At 53.9% G+C, this 25,276-nt stretch overlaps 1 protein-coding gene across 1 annotated transcript; it reads left to right on the top strand.

Annotated features, from left to right (window-relative positions):
* Positions 1-242: 242 nt before the first annotated feature.
* CACNA1F (calcium voltage-gated channel subunit alpha1 F) lies at positions 243-23,800 on the top strand (the record flags this gene model as incomplete). The annotated part of the gene is made up of 46 exons (XM_079728002.1): positions 243-322; positions 2,287-2,392; positions 2,626-2,765; positions 3,016-3,158; positions 3,260-3,412; positions 4,042-4,238; positions 4,351-4,454; positions 5,063-5,253; positions 5,664-5,756; positions 5,869-5,962; positions 6,133-6,159; positions 6,318-6,478; positions 7,367-7,592; positions 8,556-8,763; positions 8,860-8,980; positions 9,096-9,177; positions 10,379-10,493; positions 10,914-11,053; positions 11,240-11,369; positions 11,844-11,903; positions 12,053-12,159; positions 12,241-12,328; positions 12,729-12,836; positions 12,932-12,984; positions 13,959-14,105; positions 14,878-15,079; positions 15,175-15,333; positions 16,160-16,270; positions 16,500-16,583; positions 17,405-17,425; positions 17,631-17,759; positions 18,101-18,166; positions 18,423-18,514; positions 18,943-19,102; positions 19,329-19,456; positions 19,755-19,851; positions 20,038-20,140; positions 20,405-20,506; positions 20,686-20,816; positions 21,049-21,183; positions 21,452-21,621; positions 22,128-22,253; positions 22,346-22,473; positions 22,579-22,691; positions 23,091-23,288; positions 23,570-23,800. The coding sequence occupies 46 exons, from the start codon at positions 243-245 to the stop codon at positions 23,798-23,800; spliced, it is 5,760 nt and encodes a 1,919-aa protein (XP_079584128.1).
* Between the last annotated feature and the right edge of the window lie 1,476 nt (positions 23,801-25,276).

Genomic DNA, 25,276 nt, shown 5'->3' with positions numbered 1-25,276 from the left:
ACAATTATCCTTTTTCTTATTTTAGTTTCTGACTCTGGTGCTGGTATATATTTTGTAAAAATATTTTTTTTAAATCAGTGCCTTTTCTGTTGCCAGACTCTGGCCCAAAAGGGTCCCATCTTCACCCCTCCTCACCTTCCCATCCGACCCTGTTATGGCCCCGCCCTGTGACCTTAATCCCTCCAAAGCTGGGGGAAGAGAGGGGGGCTGTGTGCAGATGGCTCTTCAACCTCGAAAGGAGGATGGCGGCATCTGAAGGCGGGAAAGGTGAGAGCAGGCTTCCACCCCTGCAGACCCTTGGAGCAAGCCTGGACTCTGCTCCATCCTCAGCCCCTCTGACCCACCCACTGCCCACCAGGACCCCACCCCTGGAGAGCCTTTAGGGGACCAGAATCACATCATCCTGTTCCCATCCCAGCCAGCCCCAAACACAGCCTTAGATCCCAACTGAAACCCAACCGAATCCTGGCCCTGATCTCTATCCTAACGCCCACCCCAACTTCAACTCCAGTGCCAGCCCCAAGCTTAATCCTAACACAAACTTTACCAACCAGAGGGCAAACCCCCGTTAGAGTCCAAACCCCAACGTGGATACAGACCTTACCATGAGCTCTAAAGTTACCGAAACTCAACCCCAACCCCTGGATATAAGCACTGTTAGTGAGTGGGTCTCTGACTTTCCAGAAAGAGTGCAGACCCATTTTTAAGTACCAGAGAGAGAGAGAGAGAGAGAGAGAGAGAGAGAAAGAGAGAGAGAATACACACTTGATGGTGGTAGTAAGTTGTGAAGGCTTAGAGTCAGAGACTGCCTGGATTTGGCTCCCAATTCAGCTACTTCATCAAATCACTTAACCTCTCTTTTTGCATCAATTTCTCCACCTGCAAAATGGGGATAATACTATGTGCCAGACATTCTTCTGAATGCTGAACTCATTTAATCCTCACATCAACCCTATATTGTAGGTACTCTTACTGTCATCTCATTATACAGGTAAGGAAATTGAGGCTCAGAGAGGTTACATAATTTGCTCAAGGCCACACACACCTACCAAGTGGTAGAGTCAGGATTTAAACTCAGATAGCTTGTTTCCTCCAAAGCTGGGTATCTTAACCAGGCCAACCCACTGTCCCTTGGAGGCTGAAACAAGGCCATGGGACTTGGGAATGGCTTTAGCTGAAAACCCCAGTGCAAAACTCAGATCCCACCCAAACTCAAGTTAAACCCTAACCTTGATCCTAATTCAAATTCCAGCTCATTCAAATATCCAGTCCTAACCCTAAATCATATCTCAAGAACACTTTACTCCCACGGTATTTAAACCCAACCCAAAACCTACCACTCAAATTTAATCCTAAATTTGCTTCCAGCTATAAACTTAATCCTACCCCATGCCAATTTAATCTCTACCCCCCAAATCTAACACCAAACCCTACTTCAATTAGAAACATAATCTCACCCTCACTCCCCTATAAACTCTCACTCTATCGTCAATCAACTCCAGTCCCAACTCTTATCCCCCAATCTTTAACTCAGTTACCCTCAACTTTCCCTAATTTTACATACTCTTCTCTCCTTCCCTCAGACAGAGGGATAGGATCATGTAGGAGGCAGCCGTGATTGCCCCAATACCCTGTCCCCCCCCACTCGGTTTCTCCACACAGACTCCACCCCAGAGCCCAGTCCAGCCAACGGGACAGGCCCTGGGCCCGAATGGGGGCTGTGCCCTGGGCCCCCAGCATCAGGTGGTGAAATCGGCGAGGCATCCAGCCTGGGGACCCCTAAGCGAAGGACTCAGCACAGTAAGCACAAGACAGTGGCAGTGGCCAGTGCCCAGCGCTCACCCCGGGCACTCTTCTGCCTCACCCTGGCAAACCCCCTGCGGCGGTCCTGCATCAGCATCGTGGAATGGAAGCATCCTGGAAGGCCAGGGGCAGGGCTCAGGGGTGAAGGTCACCAGGGTACCAAGAGTCAAGGATTAAGCCAGGGCTGGAATGGAAGAGGGCTGAGGTCACCAGGGATCAAGGATTAAGAACTGGATTCAAGGGGGAGTTGAGAAAGGTGAAGGTCACCAGGGGGATCAAGAGTCAAAGACTAAATCTCAGCAAGAGTTGAGGATGGCTAAGGTTTCCAGGGGGGTCAGAGTCAAGGCCTTGGTCGGGGCAGGGGCTGGGAATGTCAGAGCTGGTCACCTTAGGGTCAAGGGTCAGCATTGGGTGGGGAGGGCCCCAAGGGAATGTGGGGCTCTGAGACCACTCTGCCTGGGTCCTTAACTGTGTCCACCTGAGGCCCTTCGACATCCTCATCCTGCTGACCATCTTTGCCAACTGCGTGGCCCTTGGGGTCTACATCCCCTTCCCAGAGGATGACTCCAACACTGCCAACCACAACCTGGTGAGGCTAGCCCCGCCCCGCCCCGCCCCGCCTCCAGCTAGATACAGCCCCAGTAGAGCCACACCTCAAGCCTTCCAGCCAGGCCCCGCCCCTCTCTGACCCAGATGACCCTCTCCTGCCCAGCCCCACCCTCGGTCCCCGCTACTCTCCTCTTCCCCTTCGCCCTGTCAAACAAACCCCACTCCCAAATAACTTCCCGATCTCTCGCCCCCCACCCCCGGCTCCGCCCCCAGGAGCAGGTGGAGTACGTGTTCTTGGTGATTTTCACTGTGGAGACCGTGCTCAAGATCGTGGCCTATGGGCTGGTGCTCCACCCCAGCGCCTACATCCGCAATGGCTGGAACCTGCTCGACTTCATCATCGTCGTGGTCGGGTGCGCCTCTGCAAGGAATACCCCCAACCCTAGCTCAACTTCCCACCACAGGCCCGCTAAATTCGGGGCTCGGGGAAGCGACTGCTTCAGACTGCCTCCATTCGGTAGCCAGAATCAGGAATATTAACATATTTTAAACCTATTTGCATTTCCAGTTACAGGGACTTGTACTTTTTCGAGTTGAAGGGTGGGGGGAAGGGGGGATCCGAACGCCTGACCCCCGCCTCCTTGTCCTGTGATCCCCCATCAGGCTGTTCAGCGTGCTGCTGGAGCAGGGGCCCGGACGCCCGGGGGACGCCCCGCATACCGGAGGGAAGCCGGGGGGCTTCGATGTGAAGGCGTTGCGGGCGTTTCGGGTGCTGAGGCCACTGAGGCTGGTGTCCGGGGTCCCGAGTGAGTGGCTCGTCCCCCGGGCTTGGAGGTAGCGGAGGGGAGAGCGGGAGGGGGGCTGAGCTGACCCCGCCCCTACGTTGCCCACCCCTCGCTCCCCACAGGCCTGCACATAGTGCTCAATTCCATCATGAAGGCGCTGGTGCCGCTGCTGCATATCGCACTTCTCGTGCTCTTTGTCATCATCATTTACGCCATCATCGGACTCGAGCTGTTCCTCGGACGCATGCACAAAACGTGCTACTTCCTGGGATCTGGTCAGCAAGCCCACCCCAACCCCGGAACAGGATACGCCCCCTCCATTGGCTCCTAAGCCCCACCCTGTTCTCTAGGGGACACACTCAAATTCACAACACTCCGCCCCCAAGTTCAGGCTCCGCCCCCAGATAAACAAGTCTTTCCCCGCCCCTCCCATATTCAAGACTCCGCCCTCAATTCCAGACTACAACCGCCCCCCTAGCTAATTGCTCCACCCTATCACAAGTTTCCACTCACAGGTTAAGGCCCTATCCCACACTGAAGACTCCATTCTCCAGAACTGGTCCCAAATAGGCCTTTTTCATACACACCCAAACCCGTCTTGGCCCCACCCTTCTTTCAAGAGACCCTCCCAAACTCACAAGACTGCTCCTAGGCTCACGCCTCACTGTTATTCACAAGATTCTGCCCCAAGGTTTACAGTCCCACTCCTCAGGTCCCTGTGGTTGGGTTTCACAGCTTCCCAGGGGTTCATAATCCTGACCCAGCACAGTCAGAGGCTACGGGTTGTCTTTGATTTACAAAAATCTAGAACCCTGAGGCGAACTTCCCAGGTAGGCGGGCCTCCAAGGTGGCAAAGACTGTGGGTGGGCGTGCTTCAGGTTCCAGAGCTCCAGTCTTCCCACAGACGTAGAGGCGGAGGAGGACCCATCGCCCTGTGCGTCATCAGGATCGGGGCGTGCTTGTACGCTGAACCAGACCGAGTGCCGCGGACGCTGGGCAGGTCCCAACGGAGGCATCACCAACTTCGACAATTTCTTCTTCGCCATGCTGACAGTCTTCCAGTGCATCACCATGGAAGGCTGGACTGACGTGCTCTACTGGGTGAGGTGGACGGCGGGCACACAGTGCAGAAGCTGCACCTGCCTTTCCTCACCGAGCTCGGGTGGGAGTGTCCGCCTACCCTGAGGGATGCATGCCCCTTCTCTCTCCCTAGATGCAGGATGCCATGGGGTATGAACTGCCCTGGGTGTATTTCGTGAGTCTTGTCATCTTTGGATCCTTCTTCGTCCTCAACCTTGTACTTGGTGTCCTGAGTGGGTGAGGAATCTAGACACCTACCCAGGCCTTCCTTCCTGCCCCGCAGCCCCTGTCCCTTTACTTTGTTCCTGGCAAACTGCTAGGCATCCTTCAAAACCCATTTAAAATACCCCTTCATTCATTCAGTCAACATTGAGCATCTACTGTGTGTGAGGCACTGTTTCAGGAATGGAACAAGAGACAAAAATCTCTGCCTTCCTGGCTATTACATTCTGGTGGGGAGAGACAGACAATAGCAACATACACAATAAATGTGTGTTTGTACATACATACACACACATATGTGTAGTGTCTTATATGGAATATGTGCTATGGAAAGAAAGGAAGAGTTAAGATAGGAATGCTGAGATCTTGTAATTACAAATAAGGACAATCAGGACAGGCCTCCCTGAGATGGTGTTATCTCAGTGAAAGTGTGAAAGAGATTGAGCCATGTGGGTATCTGAGGAAAGATTGTTCCAAGCAAAGGGAACAGCCAGTGCAAAGGCTCCAAAGCTAAAATGTGCTTAGCATATTCAAAGAACAACAAGGAGGTCAGTGTGGCTGGGAGGTGACGGCAAGGGGGCCAGGGTTGTTCCCCCACCTAACCCTCTATTCTCCTCCCTCAGAGAGTTCTCCAAGGAGAGGGAGAAGGCAAAAGCGCGAGGGGACTTCCAGAAGCTTCGAGAGAAGCAGCAGCTGGAGGAGGACCTGCGGGGCTACCTGGACTGGATCACACAGGCGGAGGAGCTGGACATGGAGGACCCCTCAGCTGATGGCAACTTTGGTTCTGTGGCTCAAGAGGGCCAGGCCAGCCACCGTAGGCAATCCCAACCTGGCCCACTCCCTGCTCCATGCATCCTCAGATGTGGGCTGCCCTCCTGAGATCCAGCCCCAGCCCGCAGCAACTCTAGGCCCCTGGGTCTTCCCTGGAGGTCCAGTGGTTAAGACTCCGCGCTTCCACTGCAGGGAGCACGGGTTCGATCCCTGATCGGGGAACTAAGATCCCACATGCCATGCTGCGCGGCCAAAAAATAACAAAAACAAAAAAAAAAAACTCTAGGCCCAGCCTCCGGTTAGGACACAGAACCCAGACTCAGATACCCTTCCCAGACTGCACCCAGAACAAAGACTCCAAATAACAAACCACCCCCCCCCACACACACACACACACAGGGCCCTAACCCCGCCCCAGGCCATGCTCCACCACTGTCCTCCATGTCCCCACAGGGCCACAACTGGCAGAGCTGACCAATAGGAGACGAGGACGTCTGCACTGGTTCAGTCACTCCACCCACTCCACACACTCCACCAGCAGCCACGGTGGGGGTCCAGCAAGGTTGACAAGGGGGAGGGATGGGTAGGCAGAGGAGAAAGCCAAAGTCAGAACCCTGGGATCTTCATGTGCCAACCTCTTCTTCCACCCTGCCCACAGCCAGCCTCCCAGCCAGTGACACCGGTTCGATGGCAGAGACCCCAGGCGATGAGGAAGAGGAAGAGGGGGCTCTAGCCAGCTGTACACGCTGCCTGTGAGGGCCCCCAGCCCTTGACCCCTGACCCAGCCAGAACCCAGAACAGACCCTGACCCCAATCCTTACTTTAGCCTCCAACCTTGACCTCAGCCCCTGACCTCCAACCCTCGCTACTGACTGCCGCTCAGCCCCTGACGATGCCTACCTCCCATCCCCCTCTTTTCCAGAAACAAGATCATGAAAACCAGTGTCTGGTGAGTTGGAAAAGTTGTGTGACTGCTGGACCCCATGACTTTGTGAGCCCCACCTCCAAGCCCTCCAAGCCCCCCATGACCGCCGGGCTCCCCCACCTGAGCCCCCCAGGGCAGGCTTAGGTAGGTGATCTCAGCCGGTGGGTTCCCCATCCCCACAGCCGCTGCCTCCGCCGAGCCAACCGGGGCCTTCGGGCGCGCTGCCGGCGGGCTGTGAAGTCCAATGCCTGCTACTGGGCCGTGCTGCTGCTCGTCTTCCTCAACACGCTGACCATCGCCTCGGAGCACCACGGGCAGCCCATCTGGCTCACCCAGATCCAGGGTGCACCCCCCAGCCTGCCAGCCCTCTCCCCCAGACCCCAATTCCTTCCACCCCAGAAGCTCCAATCCAGGATCTCTCGGGTGCCCCACACCCCCAGATACTGACCTCCTACCCAAGTAAATGCAGAAACTTTAGCCTGTTCCATCCTACCTTGTAGCTTACACTTGTATAGCACTTGCTGTGTGTGTCAAGCTCTGTTCTCAACACTTTACCTGTACTCACTCAATTTCTCTTCACTGCAACTTTAGGTGAATTAAGTACTAAGGTGCATTAAGTGACTAATCCCAGGACTCAGCTAGTGAGTGGCAAACCCAGGCAGCCTGGCTCCAAAGTCCAGGCTCTTAATACCACACTGTCTGGACAAGTTAAGCCCTCTGTGCCTCAATTTCCCCATCTACAAAATGGGAATAGTAGTAGTATCCACTTCAGGGGGTGGTGGGGAGGATTAAATGAGTTAAAGTGAAAAATGCTTAGAACATTGCCTGGCCCACATAAAGCTAACACTTTACAAGTGTTAGCTCTTAGTATTATTCATCTTAATCTCAGCCCCCAACCTGAATACTGAGTACACTTCTAATCCCAACCCTCAAACCAGCCCCAGTCCCAACTAAACCCCAGATTCTAACTCTACCCTTGAACTGGAGTTTTTCTGTATTCATAGAGGCTGACCGAGACCCACACCCCAGCTCTGCCCCTTGCCCCAGCTCCAAGCCCCTCAAAAGCTTGCCCACTGTGACCTACAAACTCACCCGATCCCTAGTCCTAACCACGCCACCAGCCTGTGCCTGGACGGATACCAACTACCCCAGATCGCCCCATGGCCCCTACCTCCCCACATTTCACCACAAAAACTGACTAGCCCAGTCACCCCTGCCCCTCTCCCCACAGAGTATGCCAACAAAGTGTTGCTCTGTCTGTTCACGGTGGAGATGCTTCTCAAGTTATATAGTCTGGGGCCCTCTGTCTACGTCTCCTCCTTCTTCAACCGCTTTGACTGCTTCGTGGTTTGTGGGGGCATCCTGGAGACCACCCTGGTGGAGGTGGGCATCATGCAGCCCCTGGGCATCTCGGTGCTCCGCTGTGTGCGCCTCCTCAGGATCTTTAAGGTCACCAGGTGTGTGTGTATGTGTGTGTGTGTGTGTGTGTCGGGGGAGAGGACGGGGGCCCCAAACACAGCCCCAACAGCCACCACCCCAGCTCCAATGATGACTATATCCTCATCACCATTCATTTATCAAATATCCATTGAGTGCCTACTGCATACAAGGCACCCTTCCAGGCCCTAGGGAAACACCAGGAATCAAAGCAGACACAAGTTCCTGCCTTCCTGGAGATTAAAGTCTGCTGGGGAGGGTGTCTTCTATTCCATTTCCATCCCTTTCCTCAGCCTCAACTTCAGCTAGAACATTATTCCCAACCCCATCTCCAAACTCAACTCCATACTCATCCCCAACCCAAGCCCCATCCCCCACCCCCAACCATAACACCATCTCTAACCCCAACCACAAACCACTCATCATCCACAAGCTCATTTACAGCCCCATAACCCAAGCCCAAGCCCAAGCCCACCTCCAGCCTCATTCCTAGCTCCCAGCCTCATCCCCATCACTAGCCACAACCCCCACATCCCAAACTCATAACCATCAGCCTATCTCCAAACGCAAACCCATCCCCAGTCCCAGCCCCAATCTCATCCCCATCCATCCTCTCCTCTATCCCAACCCTCAGCCACAGACTTATCCCCGACTCCGTCATCTACAACTCCAAATATTCCCCAACCCCATCCCCAGCTATAATCCCTAACCCCAGGCCCAACCTAAAACCCAATTTTAGCTTCACCAACTTCCATATACCCTCCATACTAACCTCATCTCCCCTAATGCCAACCCCAACCCCGAATACAACCCTCCCCTTACTTCTTATTCTCACCTCACCCCACCTCCAAAATCAATTCCAACAATGACACAAAAGCTCATCTTAACCCAGTCCGCCCCAGTGCATCCCAAGCTGGAGCCCTGCTCCGGCTCCTGACTCACCACTGGACATGTCAACCCTTCCCCCTCCATCTCTGCTGCAGGCACTGGGCATCTCTGAGCAATTTAGTGGCGTCCCTGCTCAATTCAATGAAATCCATTGCATCCTTGCTGCTTCTCCTCTTCCTCTTTATCATCATCTTCTCCCTGCTTGGCATGCAGCTGTTTGGGGGCAAGTTCAACTTTGACCAGACCCACACCAAGCGAAGCACCTTTGACACCTTTCCCCAGGCCCTCCTCACTGTCTTTCAGGTGAGACCTGGAGATCATGGGATGGGTGGGCAAGGCGGGGGCACCCAAGATTGGGGAGAGGGTCCCAAGAGCTTCACGGTGACCTCCCACCCCCAGATCTTGACAGGTGAGGACTGGAATGTGGTCATGTATGATGGTATCATGGCCTATGGAGGCCCCTTCTTCCCAGGGATGCTGGTATGCGTGTACTTCATCATCCTCTTCATCTGCGGCAACTGTATCCTCAGAGCCTTGGGAGGCTGGATCGTGGCAGGGCTAGGGGAGGATAATGGGGACATGGGCACTCCATAGGCAGGCTGCTTCTCCATCCTTGTAGCCTGAGCTCACCCCAGACATCCTGTTGAACGTGTTTCTTGCCATTGCTGTGGACAACCTGGCCAGTGGAGATGCAGGCACTGACAAGGACAAGGGCAGGTGAGGTCTTGCTCTGCCTCCAAGACAGTCTCTCCCTGGGATCCCTGACTGGGACCCTCCCACACACATCCCACACCACCAGAGATGCCTTGGTCACCCTGGCAATCCCCATCTGCAGATCCAACCTTCCAGTCCTCATTCACTGCACGTGCATTTATTGAGCACCTACTTTTTGCCAGGCCCTGTTCTAGATGCTAAAGAGACAGCAGGGGTCAAAGAAGACAGAGTCCTTGCTTTCATGGAGCTGACATTCTAGTTGGGGAAGGCAAGCAAAACAAACAAATGAATATATAATAATATAATTTAATTAAATATATGTTAATATGTAATGAAGAAAAAGAAAGCAGAATAAGAGAATAGAGAGAAATGAAGATTGCTATTTTGGTTAGGGTAATCAAGGAAGGCCTCTATGAGAAGGTGACAGTTAAAGAGAGGCCTGAATGAAGTGGGGGAGTGAGCCATGCAAATATCTGGGGAAAGAGTGTTCAAGGCAAGGGGACAGCAAGTGCAAAGGTCTTGAGGTGATAATATTCTTAGCACATTCAAAAAACACCATGGAGGGAATTCCCTGGCAGTCTAGTGGTTAGGACTCGGCTCTTTCGCTGCTTTCACCCGGGGCCCCGGGTTCGATACCTGGTCTGGGGACAAGGAGAGTGGTAGGAGGTGAGCTCAAATGGGGGGAATAAAAACGCCAGATGAAGGGCATTCTGGGCCATGGTGAGAACTTTGGGTTTTGCTCTGAGTGGTGGGGAGCCATGGGAGGGGTGTGAGCAGAGGAGGAATGTATCAGACATAGAATTTAACAGCATCCCTCCTGCTGCTGAGAGAATAGACTAAGGGGATGAGGGAGGAAGCAGGGAGGTTGTATGGGACCTGAGAAAGGTCTGTTCTGATTGCAATGACCCCCTCCCTTGGCCTTGCCTATCTGCTTCCATCCTTAACAGTCACCTCCTCCCCAACTTCCTCGCACAGGGAGAAGGACACTGAGGGAACTCCACAGGAGAATGGAGCACTGGTGAGTTAGAGGCCTGGGCACTGTCTATACCTCCCACTACCACCAATATCTGTCTATGCGTGTGTGTCTTTATCCCGCATCCTCTGTCTATTCATTCCTTCTTTATTGTGTCCCTCCCATGCCTCCCCTGTGTCCATCCCCTGGTGTCTACCCCATCAATGATGACCCCCATCTTCCTGTCCCCAGGTGCCTGGTGGGGAGAATGAGGAAGAGGAAGGTGCAAAAAATGAAGGAGCAGGCAAGTGGGCAAGGCCAGGTGATAGAGGTATGGGACCTTGGGGACAGCACCCAGGTGGAGCTCGTGACCCCTGAGACCCTCCTCTCTGGAGAGCAGCCTTCTCCGACAACATCTTAAAAATAATGGGCTTGGTGTGTGGCCAGGAACATTTGAGACGCTGAGATTAAAGAAGAGAAACAGACATTTTGTTTCACTGCAGAACTTCTCAGAGCCTTTATTATAAAATAGTATGTATACGACTGAAGATGGCAATGTGTATTCAACACACATTTACTGAGCCCCTCCTGTGTCCCATGCACTGTTCTAAGTGCTGAGGACACAACAGTGAACAAAACAGTCTGAAATCCCTTCTCTGAGGAGCTGACATTCTAGCAGGGAGATGAGAATTTACCACATGACAAGCACTGTTCTAGGTGCTTTACATACATTTTCTCAATTCATTCTCTCTCCTTTGATCTGCTGCTGCTGCCAGGCATGGAGGAAGAGGAGGAGGAGGAGGAGGAAGAGGAGGAGGAGGAAGGGGGTGCAGGACATGTGGAACTCCTGCAGGAAGTTGTACCTAAGGAGAAGGTGGTACCCATCCCTGAGGGCAGCGCCTTCTTCTGCCTCAGCCAAACCAACCCGTGAGTGTTGAGAATGTACAGGGAGTTGGGGCAGGAGGGGCTGGGGCAGGGGGAGGACCAGGGAGCAGCCAAGGCTCGGGTGGGGTGCACGGCCTTATGCAACAGGGCCCATGCTGTATCTCTCGGGCTCCCCCAATCAACTCTGTGGTCCTGTGTTCTGACTATGGACCATTCCGCACTCCCCAGGCTGAGGAAGGCCTGCCACACCCTCATCCACCATCACGTCTTCACCAATCTTATCCTGGTGTTCATCATCCTCAGCAGTGTGTCCCTGGCAGCTGAGGACCCCATCCGAGCCCACTCCTTCCGCAACCACGTGAGCCTTGGGCTGGGGACTCAGGAGACACCCCCAAGGGTGTCCTACTGGGCACAAGCTGGGGCCAGGGTGGAGGCAGGGAGAAGACCCCTAGTTGGGCAGAGAGAGAGGAGCAATAATGGCAGCTGCAGCAGTGCCAGCCTTTATTATGAGTGCAACACATTTGGGGAAGCACCGGGGAGGTGATCAGTGTTTGGCAGAGGAGGAAGCTGTGCTCAGAGGTTGAGCAGACCAAGGGCGCCCATGTAGCTGAGTAGAGGCAGAGGAACCCAAATCTGAACCCTTGTCTTTCTGGTGGCCAAGGCTTTTGCCTTGTAGAAAAGTCCTGATGATGATGATGATGATGGGAGAGAGAGAGATAGAGGGAGGGAAGGAGAGAGGGAGGGAAGGACAGCAAAACTTACTGAGAGATACACACAGCTAGGATCCCCCTCAGCCATGACTCGGTGGCTCCCCCTCTTTCTTGCCCCCCAGATTCTGGGGTACTTCGATTATGCCTTCACCTCCATTTTCACTGTGGAGATTCTACTAAAGGTGACTAATGGACCGCCCATCATACCCCCAGTTACCCCAACCTACTCCCCACCCACCCCTGCAGCCCACCTCTCCTGTTTCCATCCCCAACTCCCTTCTCTATCCCCGGATCTGGGGTCTAACTAGCCTGATGTCCCCCTACTCCCCAGATGACGGTGTTTGGGGCTTTCCTGCACCGTGGCTCCTTCTGCCGTAGCTGGTTCAATCTGTTGGATCTGCTGGTGGTCAGCGTGTCCCTCATCTCCTTTGGCATCCAGTGAGTGACACCTGCCCACCCCATTCCTCCAAGAGCCAAGGCCAGGCCCGGGCCATGGCCTGAGGACTGCCCCCTCCTCAGCTCCAGTGCCATCTCGGTGGTGAAGATTCTTCGAGTACTCCGAGTACTACGGCCCCTCCGAGCCATCAACAGGGCCAAAGGACTCAAGGTAATCCCATCCCACCCAAATCCATGGGACCCAGACCCTGCCCCGCCCCTGGGGCCAGGATCACTGATCCGACTGACCATTTGCAGTGATGCATGACCACATAGCCTGGCCGCAATGTGTAACCACACGGCCCTGACCACTGGCCATGTGGCCTCATCCATGTTCCTTACAAGTGACCATCCATTCCTTACCAAAGGCCACATTTCTGTGATCCAAGTTCCTGACATGTGGCCACATACCCCTGTCTGGCAAACACATTTCCCGTTGGTACCCACACATCCTTCACCCAAGACCACATGTTCCTGACCCAAGTCCCTGAGCTCCATCCATGCCCAGAGTCCTTGCCCTGTGGCCACCGTGGCCTGCGGTGTCCATGAGCCATATTTGTGGGTGTCTGCAGCACGTGGTGCAGTGTGTGTTCGTGGCCATCCGGACCATCGGGAATATCATGATTGTGACCACGCTCCTGCAATTCATGTTCGCCTGCATTGGCGTGCAGCTCTTCAAGGTGGGAGGAAACACTGGAGGGAGGCCCAGGCATGAATCAAGGCACGGGGCCGGGGGATGAAGGGTGAATCTGCTTGACAAATATCCTCTCTGCAGGGGAAATTCTACAGTTGCACTGATGAGGCCAAACACACACCCCAAGAATGCAAGTGAGTGCCTGAAATCCTGCCCTCCATGGAGCCCAGGACCCTCCCAAAGTCCAAAGAGGCCCCTAGATCTCACTCAGGCCTCTAAAACCCCTAGATCTTCCTCCAAGGACCTGCAGAGACCCCTCCAGATTTTATCAAGGCCCCCAAGACCCCAGAAATCCTCAAGGCCCCAAGATACATCCCGAGAATTCTCCCAAGAACGGCAAAAGCCCTCAGACATCAGTCCTTAAGAGGCCCCCCCAATAACTGCCCAAAACCCCTCTCCACATTCCCCAGAGTTACCTACATTCCACTCCAGAATCCCAACCGTCCTCAAACACCCGACCCCCACCACCAAGTCCCCAGCTTCCGTCTTGAGACTCCTACAGAGGGTAATAGTTCGCTGAAATTAGACATTCCTGGTTCAAATTCGTCTTATGAGACTTGGATACATTTCGTAACCTTGCTGAGTCCCATTTTCCTCAACTGAAAAATGGGGATAAAAAGAGTGTGGATTTCACAAGGTTGTTGTGAGGAGCAAATGAGTTACTACACAGAGAGTGTACTACAATGTAAAGTTAGTACATGTAAAGCCTAGCACAGTGCCTGGCATATACTTAGTGCTGATAAATGTTGGCTGTTATTCGTATTGCTTTTTCCTGGATGGCAACGATGGTGACAATAATGCTGATGATAGCTAATGTATACGGCCCCAACAATGTGCCAGACACTGTTCTCATTGATTAACAAAATTAATCCTTGTAACAAGACAGGAAATACATTCTGTTATTATCCTTATGTCATAAATGGGGAAAACTGAAGCACAGAGGTTAAGTGCCCAAGGTCACCCAGCCAGTAAATGGAAGGGCAGGATTGGAACCCAGGCTATCCAGCTCCACCACTATGCCCTGCTGCCTCCGTGCTGCAGACACCAGTCCCCATTCCACAGCTCCCTACCCCTCCTCACCCACCCAGCATGTCTGCAACATCCACAGGGGCTCCTTCCTGGTCTACCCCGATGGAGATGTGTCAAGGCCCCTGGTCCGGGAGCGGCTCTGGGTCAACAGTGATTTCAACTTTGACAATGTCCTTTCAGCCATGATGGCCCTGTTCACTGTCTCCACCTTCGAAGGCTGGCCTGCGTGAGGGGCAGGGGCCCAGGGATGGGCAGGGGACTGGGCAAGAGGCTTTAGGGGATTGGCTTTGGATATCCTGGGGATGGGTGGAAGGGTATCTTGGGATGTGAAGAAGGTCTCTGGAGAGTGGATAGGGTTTTCTGGGGACTGGTGGGTGTATCAGATGACTAGGTGGGGATCTCCCAGAAGTTGGCGGGGGGTGCTTTGGGGACCTGGTTGAGGGGACCTCCAAGAATTGGGTAGAGAGGTCTCTGAGGCACTAGGTGGAAGTCTAGAGAGGACTGCTTGGGATTTAGGGGGGTACCAGGTAGAGGTCTGGGGGGACTGGGTGGAGGTCTTGGAGGAGATGGAGCTGGAGATTCAGGGGTTTCCAGATAGCTGCACAAGTCTTTGGGAGTACTAGGTGGGGGGCGATGGAGCAAGGAATTCAAGTTGATAGGACAGGGGATTTAGAGATCTTTGGGGGCTTGTTGGGGAGTTCTGGGGAGCTGCATGGGGATCCTCAGATGGCTGGAGGAGAACTGGGAGTCTGTGGGAACTTAAGGGATTTGGGAGTCTTGGAGGGCCTGGATGGGGATTCTCAGGAAGGTTGGATGGGGATCTCTGGATCTCTGGAGGGCTGGGCTTTGGGAGTCTTTGAGGGCCGGGTGTGTAGGTCTCAGATAGTTAGGTCAGGGGATTTGGGGATCTTTGGGGATATTCTGGGGTGCCTAAGGTGTCTGGGGACAGGTCTGAGGGGTCTGGGATATCCCTTCACTTGCTCCCACTGGCTCCCCAGGCTGCTATATAAGGCCATCGATGCAAACGCAGAGAACAAGGGCCCCATCTATAATTACCACGTGGAGATCTCAGTGTTCTTCATTGTCTACATCATCATCATTGCATTCTTCATGATGAACATCTTTGTGGGCTTCGTCATCATCACCTTCCGTGCCCAGGGCGAGCAGGAGTACCAAGACTGTGAGCTGGACAAGAACCAGGTGACCTCCGACCCCTGATCCACCAACCCCCACCCCCACCCCAGCTCCTTGCCTCGGGACCCCACTGCTCACTCATGCCTTGCACCTATATGCAGCGCCAGTGTGTGGAGTATGCCCTCAAGGCCCAGCCACTCCGCCGCTATATCCCCAAGAACCCGCATCAGTATCGGGTGTGGGCCACTGTGAACTCTGCTGCCTTCGAGTATCTCATGTTCCTGCTCATCCTGCTCAACACGGTTGCTCTAGCCATGCAGGTCTGAGCGCCCCACCCTGATCCCGCCAGACACCTGACCCAATTCTGTCTGCACAAATCCTTAAGAACCGTCAGGAATGCTTTAGCCTGCAAGTAACAAAACCCCCAACTGACAGAGACTTAAGCTTTAAAGATATGTGCCACATATATTCAAATCAAAGGCCAATAATCATAAGTTGTATCCTGATTTCAGAGATGTGAGAATGTGGAAAAAATGGCAGATGGCAAATGTAAGTTGTCATTGGCTGTGAAATGCACCCCAATTTCAGAGATTCTAAACTGTGAAAAGATGTGTATCCTGGAGTCAATGAATTATGATAGTTACCTCACATAGCAAGCAGTGCAGAGGTAGGCTGTTTGCTCATTGCTCATCAGGGACCCAGGCTCTATATTTCTGCTCCTCTATTCTTAGTAAGTTGGGTTTTGTTCTCATGACTGTTGCTTCATGGTCACAAGATGGCTGCCACAGTTCCAGGCATCAAAACCACATTCAAAGAAGGAAAAAGGAAGGAAGGTTGCGCCAAGGGACTCTCCTCACTTGACCCTTTTATTGGAAATCAAAAATAATTTTCACAGAAGCTGCCCAAGCAGCAGCAAGCTTACGTTTCTGTCTCATTAGTCAGAACTAGCTGCAAGGAAAGCTAGGAAATCAAGGGCTGGGCTTTCCAATATGCATAATGAGAGGTGGACAGTGTGAGAGGTTTGGCCAACCCATAGTGCTACCACATCCCCAGACTTACCTCAGTCCAAGACAGAGAATATTTGGTTGGGGTGTGGGGGGGAATCTCTGCCTCAGGCTATGTCCCCACGTCTGATTTTCTCCCCAGCACTATGAGCAGACTGCTCCCTTCAACTATGTCATGGACATCCTCAACATGGTTTTCACTGGCCTCTTCACTGTTGAGATGGTGCTCAAAATCATCGCCTTCAAACCCAAGGTACCCCCCAAGGCCTAGACCCATTCCTTAGGGTGGAACTCACTGCATAGCTCTCAGGGAGGCAGCAACCAGGGAGTCATGAGACTAGGGAGGAAGAGGGATCTAGATGCAGCCTTATCATGTGATCCAACCTAGACCCTGCCTCCCCAATGCCCCCAACCACTACTAGCCCCATACCCTAGCTTGCTAGCTCTGAGAAGACAGGGCACTGCTTTCCTCCTGTCTACAGCATTACTTTACCGATGCCTGGAACACGTTTGATGCTCTTATTGTGGTGGGCAGCGTAGTGGACATTGCCGTCACTGAAGTCAACGTGAGGACTGGCTCTCCACTAACCCACTCACCCCCTACCAACCTTCCCTCACCTCAACCCCAGGGCTTTCTTTCACATGGGGAGGTGGTTCCCACTCACATCCACCCCACTCCTGGCGACTCAGAGCTCCTCCCTCTAGCTCTATCCCTTGAGTCCCTATTGGGTTCAGCCAAAGCCCCCTTCTACCAGCTCCCGCTCGTTCATTTGCAAGCTATCCTCTGGCTCCAGCATCTCCTAAAATGACTCTCCTGTTATTTCTATTATTTTCTTCATTGCTTCTACATCCCCCTCCATTGGTCCCATCATCTCCACCAACTCCTGCTTTGACTCCATCATCTCCTCTGACTCCTTCATTGGCTCCATTTCCTCCACCGACACCATCGTCTCTGACACTGGGTCTTTCACGGTTCTGTCATCACCACTGACTGCACGGTTGGCTCCATCATCTCTTTCACTGGGTACTACATGGTCCTCCATTGACAATGCTTCTGGGTCCATATCTCCATCACTGGCTTCTCCATTGGATCCTCCATCGGTTCTCTCATCTCCGTGAAACCACCGGCTTCATCATTTCCTCGATTGGCTCCAATATCTCTCCTCCACCATCTCCTGTGCCCTCTCCTCTACCTTTCACCCTCATTACCAACTTTTCCTTCAACCATCCTGATCCATTACCACATAACCTTCCTTATCATCCCTTGGATAATAACTCTACCATCCATTATCCCCCGTATCTGCTCCATCATTTCTCTCCTTGTTCATTGGCCCTGTGACCTCATCATCTCCTCCATCACCTCTATTTTGGCAATATCTCTGTGCAGAATGGTGGCCATCTTGGCGAGGTAGCCCCCCCACCTCACAACAGGGACTGCCTCTCTCTTCACCTACCCTCCTTTCCTTTCTTCCCAAAAGTCCTTAGAAATGCTCCCTGACCACCCTGGGGCCTGGGTTCTGAGGGATTTGGAGGCTGGGAGGGCCAAAGCATGAGACAGGGAGGTGGCTGGGGCAAATGTGGACTGAGCATACCCACCACACGCCCAACCCCAGAGCTCTGAGGACAGTTCCCGCATTTCGATCACTTTCTTTCGCCTCTTCCGAGTCATGCGGCTGGTCAAGCTCCTCAGTAAGGGTGAAGGGATTCGCACATTACTCTGGACATTCATCAAGTCCTTCCAGGTAACTCCCCCACTCCTTTGTTCGCCCCTCATCCCCACTTCACACCCTCAGCTTGTCCTTTTACCGCCCCCAGAACTACACCTTCCAGCATGCCATACCCATGTGCAGCTTACCATTTCCAGTTTTCTCTCTTTTGTGGGCTCTCAATTCCCAACATGTCTTGGCCTCACTGACCTTACTCTATTGTATTTAATACTGTGTCCATATTTGGGAGACCCTGGCAGTCATGGGCACTTTGGGGATGGACCACATCTCTCAGCAGGCCCCGGCTTGAGTGCATTCTGGGGCTTAACAGTTCTCTGCCTGGACCTGAGTATCTATCCTCCTCTCCACCCCCATAGGCCTTGCCCTATGTGGCTCTTCTCATCGCAATGATATTCTTCATTTACGCAGTCATTGGGATGCAGGCAAGTGAGAAACCTGGGGAGCATCCCTCAGGCACTCCTCTGTTGAGGGGGGTTAGATAGGAATGAGCCCAAAGTGGGGGTAGAAAGACAGACAAGCTGCACCACCCTGAGTCAGTCCATACATCTGTGAAATGGGATCAGCAGTGCCTGCTTGTCAGGGTTGTAAGGATCCTTTGGGTATTAGGTGTTGTGAAATGGATGGGAACCTGTAGGGGCACGGAGTCACCCCTCTGACACAGCCCCTGTATGCCCCCAGATTTTCGGCAAGGTGGCTCTTCAGGATGGCACACAGATCAACCGAAACAACAACTTCCAGACCTTTCCACAGGCTGTGCTGCTTTTGTTCAGGTGACACACACACACACCCTCTCCCCTGCTGCTTTGATCTCCAGCATGCTTTTGGGTACCCACACATACTCTCTGGGCCCCTGACTGCCTGAGATACGGAAGTAACAGGGCAGCATGGGGCTCCATATTGCCTGAGACCTTTTCTGGCTGTGTTCTAAAGAATCTTTTAGAATCTTCTAGCCTCAGCCATCCTTTTTCTGGCTGCAAGACGTATACCTTTCATAGGCCTCAGCACCCCCTCTGTAAAATGCAAACATGATTGTCATCAACATGGCCACACCAGCTTTTAAAATATTGAAATGCTGTTTTTACCAGATGTAGCCCCTGGTAAGAAATAGGTCATCTCCTCACCCCTCTGGCCCCCACAGTGGCCCTTGTCATGACTTCATAGCCTCCCCCCCAAGATGGCACCACTGTGTGACCCCCAGGTGTGCTACTGGTGAGGCATGGCAGGAGATAATGCTTGCCAGCCTTCCTGGGAGCCGGTGTGACCCTGAGTCTGACTTCGGCCCTGGTGAGGAGTTTAGCTGTGGTAGCAATTTTGCCATAGCCTATTTTATCAGCTTCTTCATGCTCTGTGCATTCCTGGTAAGGACCAATGCCCACAACCACCACTACTGCCCCGGGGGCTGGTCCTGATGGGGATGAGGTGGGGAGCCCAGATCTTCAGAACGGGTAAAAGGGCTGGCCTGATGACAAGATCAACCCGGGGACTCATGACCCAGTGACCATAGAAGCTTACCTCCGCCTCCCACCAAGCCCCCCATACTCTTCTCTGCCCTTCACCTAACCTCTCCTACTCACTGGCCCACAGATCATAAATCTCTTTGTGGCTGTGATCATGGACAACTTTGATTATCTAACCAGAGACTGGTCCATCCTGGGCCCCCATCACCTCGATGAATTCAAGAGGATCTGGTCTGAATATGACCCTGGGGCCAAGTATGCCCTCTGACCCCATACCCGGGATACCAGAGGACAGTGCACTGCCTCACAGTCCTCCAACTCTGGAACCTTTGACCTATGCCTCCCATTACCCAGGCAGTAGATGCCCCAAGTTTCCCACTGCCCCTGTTCTCTGCCTTTTCCCCTCCCCCACTGACTGCCCTCCAGTTCTTCCCTGGAAAACTATGGGGTGTTGGTGGGGCGAGGGAGTGATGAGCTGGTAGGGCCTTGAGTAAGGACCAGAAGTGGTATCTCCAACCCAGTAGTGCCTCTCTTCCACCCCCACCCTCCCCAGAGGCCGCATCAAGCACCTGGATGTGGTTGCCCTGCTGAGACGCATCCAGCCACCCCTGGGATTCGGGAAGCTGTGCCCACACCGAGTGGCCTGCAAGGTCTGTGCACCTGCCCACCACTGCCTCTGAGAGGACTGTCACCACACAGCAGGGGTGGGCAGGGACCCTGCCTTGGGTGGGGAGGGGGTGTTTGGTGGCATCCTCAAAGGTTTCTGCCCTTGGGCGTCACATGCCTGCATCCCTGGCATTTGCCCAAAATGGGTTCCATGTCCCTGGTGTGCACAGAGACTTGTGGCGATGAACATGCCTCTCAACTCAGATGGGACAGTGACATTCAATGCCACACTCTTTGCCCTCGTTCGGACATCCCTGAAGATCAAGACAGAAGGTGTGTGGGGAGGAAGGGGAGGGGTAGGAGGGGGAGGGTCCCCGGGGAAGGCGCAAGGAGCAAACTAATTGAGGGATGGGCCCCACTCTTAGCTCTGAACCTCAAAATAGGTGACTCTGCCTTCTCCAGGCCTGTTTTCCCACCTGTCCAACGGGGGCGGTGTTTGGATGCGGTAGAAGTTTGTGACGCGCCCTCCAACAGTGAAGGAGTGGCTGTGAAAGGCTCTTCCTATTGGCTCAGGCCCCACATCCTCTCCCCATGCAGGGAACCTGGAGCAAGCCAATCAGGAGCTGCGGATTGTCATCAAAAAGATCTGGAAGCGGATGAAGCAGAAGCTGCTAGATGAGGTCATCCCCCCAGCTGACGGTGAGCTAGCTCCACCGCAGTTCCTTAAGCCTGCCTCTGAATGTCAACGATTGCTCACCACCACCAAACCATCACTGGCTGGAGAGGGAGGGGTGCAGGGGGAGAGTCCAAGCTTTGATGTGGGGGTGTGGGGAGCAGAGGACTCCTGTGTGATCTTGCCTCCTCTCCCTTGCTCCCAGAGGAAGAAGTTACCGTGGGCAAATTCTACGCCACATTTCTGATCCAGGACTATTTCCGCAAATTCCGGCGGAGGAAAGAAAAGGGGCTACTAGGGGCCGAGGCCCCCCCAAGCACCTCCTCTGCCCTTCAGGTCTTGGGAGCAGGGCCTGAGCTGGGTGGGGGTATGTGGGAGCTCTGTGGCTGAGGCTGACTGCCTTCTTGATCTCATGGAACCCATGTCACAGATGAGGAAACTGAGACCCCAGGACGCACAGAGGGTCAGGGGTGACTGTGGGGCTCCTTCCCCCACCCCACACTCCTACTCAGGGACAGGGAAGTTTAGACCCTGAGCTACCCGCTTCCCTCTTTTCCCACCCCCACAGGCTGGTCTGAGGAGCCTGCAAGACTTGGGTCCTGAGATGCGGCAGGCCCTCACCTGTGACACAGATGAGGAGGAGGAGGAAGAGGGGCAGGAGGGAGAGGAGAAGGAAGATGAGAAGGACCCGGAAACGTACAAAGTAAGGACAATAAGCTTTCACTCCCCCAGGAACTCTTGATTGTAAAATACACCCTCAACCCCCTGAGTGATTTCCATACTGCGTCTGGGAGGAAGCCCCCCAGAGAAGACCCTCTGCAATAGACAAATGTTTATTTGGTACCTACCACCCACTGTTGGAGGGCAAGGCCCAGATTTGGCCCCTGGGGAGCTCATTGGAGACACACTATTTGACCAAGTGACTTTTAGTTATAACCTGTATGCAATGCTCAGTCCTGTGATTTCCACAGGCCCCAATGGGCTCCCAGCCCCCATCTCGCCGGAGCTCTGTGATTTCTGTGTCTCTGCCTGCCTGGGACAAACCGCCAGATTCACTTTCCCTTGGGCCCAGTGATGACGATGGGGGTGCTCCCAACTCCAGACAGTCCAGTGTGCCCCAGGCCGGGTCCCACGCCCACAGGTATGGCCAAAGGTCTGCAGGAGGACTGTGAGGGAAGGCAGGGACTAGCCACTTTATGGGGTACTTCAGGGGGCAGAGGGTGTTTCCAGTGAGACAAACGTCTATTAAAAGAAAGCCCATGTCTCCTTTAAAATGATGACAGGTTAGGGCTTCCCTGGTGGCGCAGTGGTTGAGAGTCCACCTGCCGATGCAGGGGACGCGGGTTCTGCCCCGGTCCAGGAAGATCTCACATGCCGCAGAGCGGCTGGGCCCATGAGCCATGGCTGCTGAGCCTGCGCGTCCGGAGCCTGTGCTCCGCAGCGGGAGAGGCCACAGCAGTGAGAGGCCTGCGTACCACAAAAAAAAAAAAAAATGATGACAGGTTAATTTTATGTTATGTGAATTTTTCCCAGTTAAAAAAAGTCTAGTGTTTCTGTAGAAGGTAGGACATGAAATGAGAGGGGCCCAGGGGCCCAGGACCACACTGAGGGGATCTGGTCTGCCTAACTTGCCTCACTTTCCCTCAGGAGAAGCTCTGGGGTTCTCATTTTCACCATTCCAGAAGAAGGAAGTTCTCAGTCCAAGGCAACCAAAGGGCAAGAGAAGCAGGATGAACAAGAGGAAGTCCCCAGCCAGCACTCTGGCCACGACACGTAGGATGAGCCCATGAGCCACGTGCGAGAGGGATGGCACCCCATCGCGCATGCCCAGGCCTGAGCTCACCCCAGCCCTCCCTCCCAAACAGGCTCTCCTACCTAGATGAGCAGGCAGGGACTCCCCCACGCCCCATCCTTTTGCCACCTCACAGACCCCAGAGATATGTGGATGGCCACCAAGCACCACGCCGCCGTCTGCTGCCCCCAACGCCTGCAGGTGAGAGTGGACATGGGTCCTGGGGGGGCCCCTTGGGCCATAAGGGCAGAGGGCTGGGGAGGCACTGACATTCCTCTTTGCCCCTGGTTCCCCCCACACCCCCAGGCCGGAAGCCTTCCTTCACCATCCAGTGTCTGCGGCGCCAGGGCAGTTGTGAAGATTTACCCATCCCAGGCACCTATCATCGTGGGCGCAACTCAGGGCCCAGCAGGGCACAGGTGAGGTGGGGGAGGGGGCTGAGGCCCGGAGGGGTGGGGGGCAGCCTAGGCTGAATGTATCAAATACACTACATGTCGGACCCTTCTGAAGAAGGGGGCACGTGTGAATTCACACAGTCCTCACTGTGCCTGTGAGGTGGGTACTGTTACTAGCCCCAGTGTACAGATAAGGAAACTGAGGCCCAGAGAGGCTTACTCAAGATCGCACAGCTAGTAAGTGGCAAAGCTGAGATTTAAATCCAGGCCTTCTATGCTCTGAAATAAACCCACGGCTGATTTATACCCATTCACTTTGACTCCAGTTGTGTTTGGGGGGTAAGAGGTAGGCACAGGAGTGATTCCTAGATCCTCATACCCTCCCCATCAGTCACTATGCTCCTGATGTTCATTCTGGTCCAGGGTTCCTGGGCAACCCCTCCTCAGCGGGGCCGGCTCCTATACGCCCCACTGTTTTTGGTGGAGGAGGGTGCAGCAGGGGACGGATACCTCGGCAACTCCAGCAGTCCACTGCGCACCTTCACCTGTCTGCACGTGCCTGGAACCCACTCAGACCCCAGCCATGGCAAAAGGGGCAGTGCTGACAGCCTGGTGGAGGCTGTGAGTCCAGAAGGGGAGGGGGCCGGAGGGATGGGAGAGAAGGGGAGAAGGTGGGAGCTTGGGAAGGAGGGTCCCCAGTCTCCGTGTTGTGTATGTAGCTATCCCTTTGCTCTGTGACTTCTGCTCAGCAAGATGTGTGTCCCAATGTCCCCCACTGACCCCCACTGACTTCCCTGCGTGCCCTCATGGGTTCATCACTCATCCACACCAACCCCTCTGTGCACACTGCTTCGACTCCATGCTCTGCCCTCTGTCAACACTGATCCCATCTGTGCCCCCAGGTGCTCATCTCCGAGGGCCTGGGCCTGTTTGCCCGAGACCCACGCTTCGTGGCCCTGGCCAAGAGGGAGATTGCAGACGCATGTCGCCTGACACTGGACGAGATGGACAGTGCTGCCAGTGACCTGCTGGCACAGAGGACCAGCTCACTTTATAGTGACGAGGAGTCCATCCTCTCCCGCTTTGATGAGGAGGACCTGGGAGACGAGATGGCCTGTGTCCATGCCCTCTGAATTCCCATCCCTCCCCCACTGCTCAATAAACCTCCTGCCCTCCCTTCCTCAGAAGGAGACCGGCATGGACCACACCCCTGGATTTTGGTGTCTTTGCACTGGAGGCCTGGGGCTGCCCAGCGGTCCTCATCTATCCATCCCGTTTCAGCCCTGAGCCACTGCCCACACGCGGGTATTTCCAGAAACCAGGACAGCCGGGCCTGATTATTCAGCGTCAGGGAAGGAAGGAGGAGGAGGGGAGGCGGAAGAGGCAGCAGCCAAAAAAAGCTGGAGACAGAGTGGAGGTGGTGGGGGAAGGGAGGTTTCTGGACAGATGGAGGAAAGTGGAGAGAGTGAGGATGTGTGAGGGCTCAGATGAGGGGTGGGGGAAAGCCAGAGATTCCACAAGGGGTCAGGCAGATCAGCTGAGGCGGGACAGATGGACGGAAAGGAAAGGATAAGGAAACCTCCAGGAGAGTCCTGCCAGTAGAAAGGCCTGGAGGTTAGAACTAGCTTGGCATGTGACGTATCTTAGGCAGAGGGGTCCTCTGACAGCATCAGGAAGGAGGCTAAATTGGGATCACCCCCACCTCCCCCCTTCTGCTTGTGAAAAAAGAAATCTAGGACTTCCCTGGTGGTCCAGTGGTTAAGACTCCATGCATCCACTGCAGGTGGCACCGTTCTATCCCTGGTCCAGGAACTAAGATCCCGCATGCCTCCAGGTGTGGCCAAATAAATAAATAAATAAATAAAGAGAAAAAGGAAATTGAAATTCATTTGTAAAAGACATGGGTGACAGCAAAGGCTCTCCTGAGACCAGCTAACAGTACCCCACTCCCAGATCCCAGAGCTCCTCTCTGTTTCTTGCCCTACTTTTAGTCATTGCCCAACCTTTGGGGTCTCAATCATTCAGTGAAGGTTTATCAGGCATTTATTTTGTGCCAGGCACTGTTCTGGGTTTCCCTCAGCACAAACTGAGCTGGCTTAGACATGTGACGGCGGTTGTCCAAAGTGGTAGTCATCCCCACTCCAAAGGAATTGGTGGTGGTGTTAGAAGTGACACCGGATGCGGCCACCCCTGGGGAGGGTCTGACCTAGGGTCTCCTCCCAGCTCTCAGAGCAGGGGTTTCTCATTTGTCTAATTTGTGTCAATGGAACCAGGACTGAAATGTGAGGGAAGCCAAAACTGGAGGCTAGGACTCAGAATATAGAATTGCACTAGGTCTGGAAACAAAGGCTTGGAGTGGTTGGGCCGGTGTATTGTGGGAAAGTAAGTCATGGGCAGGGTAAAGAGAGTGAAGGGCGATTGCTGAGGGAGGAGGTGGGATAAGCCACCCGAGGGCAGATGATGCAGACCCTTGAATGCCAGGCCCCAACCCCTGGGATTTTTCCTGAAAGCAGTGGGGAGCCATGGGAGGGATTTGAGCAGGGGAGTGACATAGTTAACTTTTCATTTTAAATAGATGCTCTGACGGGTGTGCTGAAAACAGATGGGAG

This window comes from Hyperoodon ampullatus, assembly GCF_949752795.1.
Source record: "Hyperoodon ampullatus genome assembly, chromosome: X".
NCBI classification, from domain to species: domain Eukaryota; kingdom Metazoa; phylum Chordata; class Mammalia; order Artiodactyla; family Ziphiidae; genus Hyperoodon; species Hyperoodon ampullatus.
This window is presented reverse-complemented; position numbering and strand designations above follow the sequence as displayed.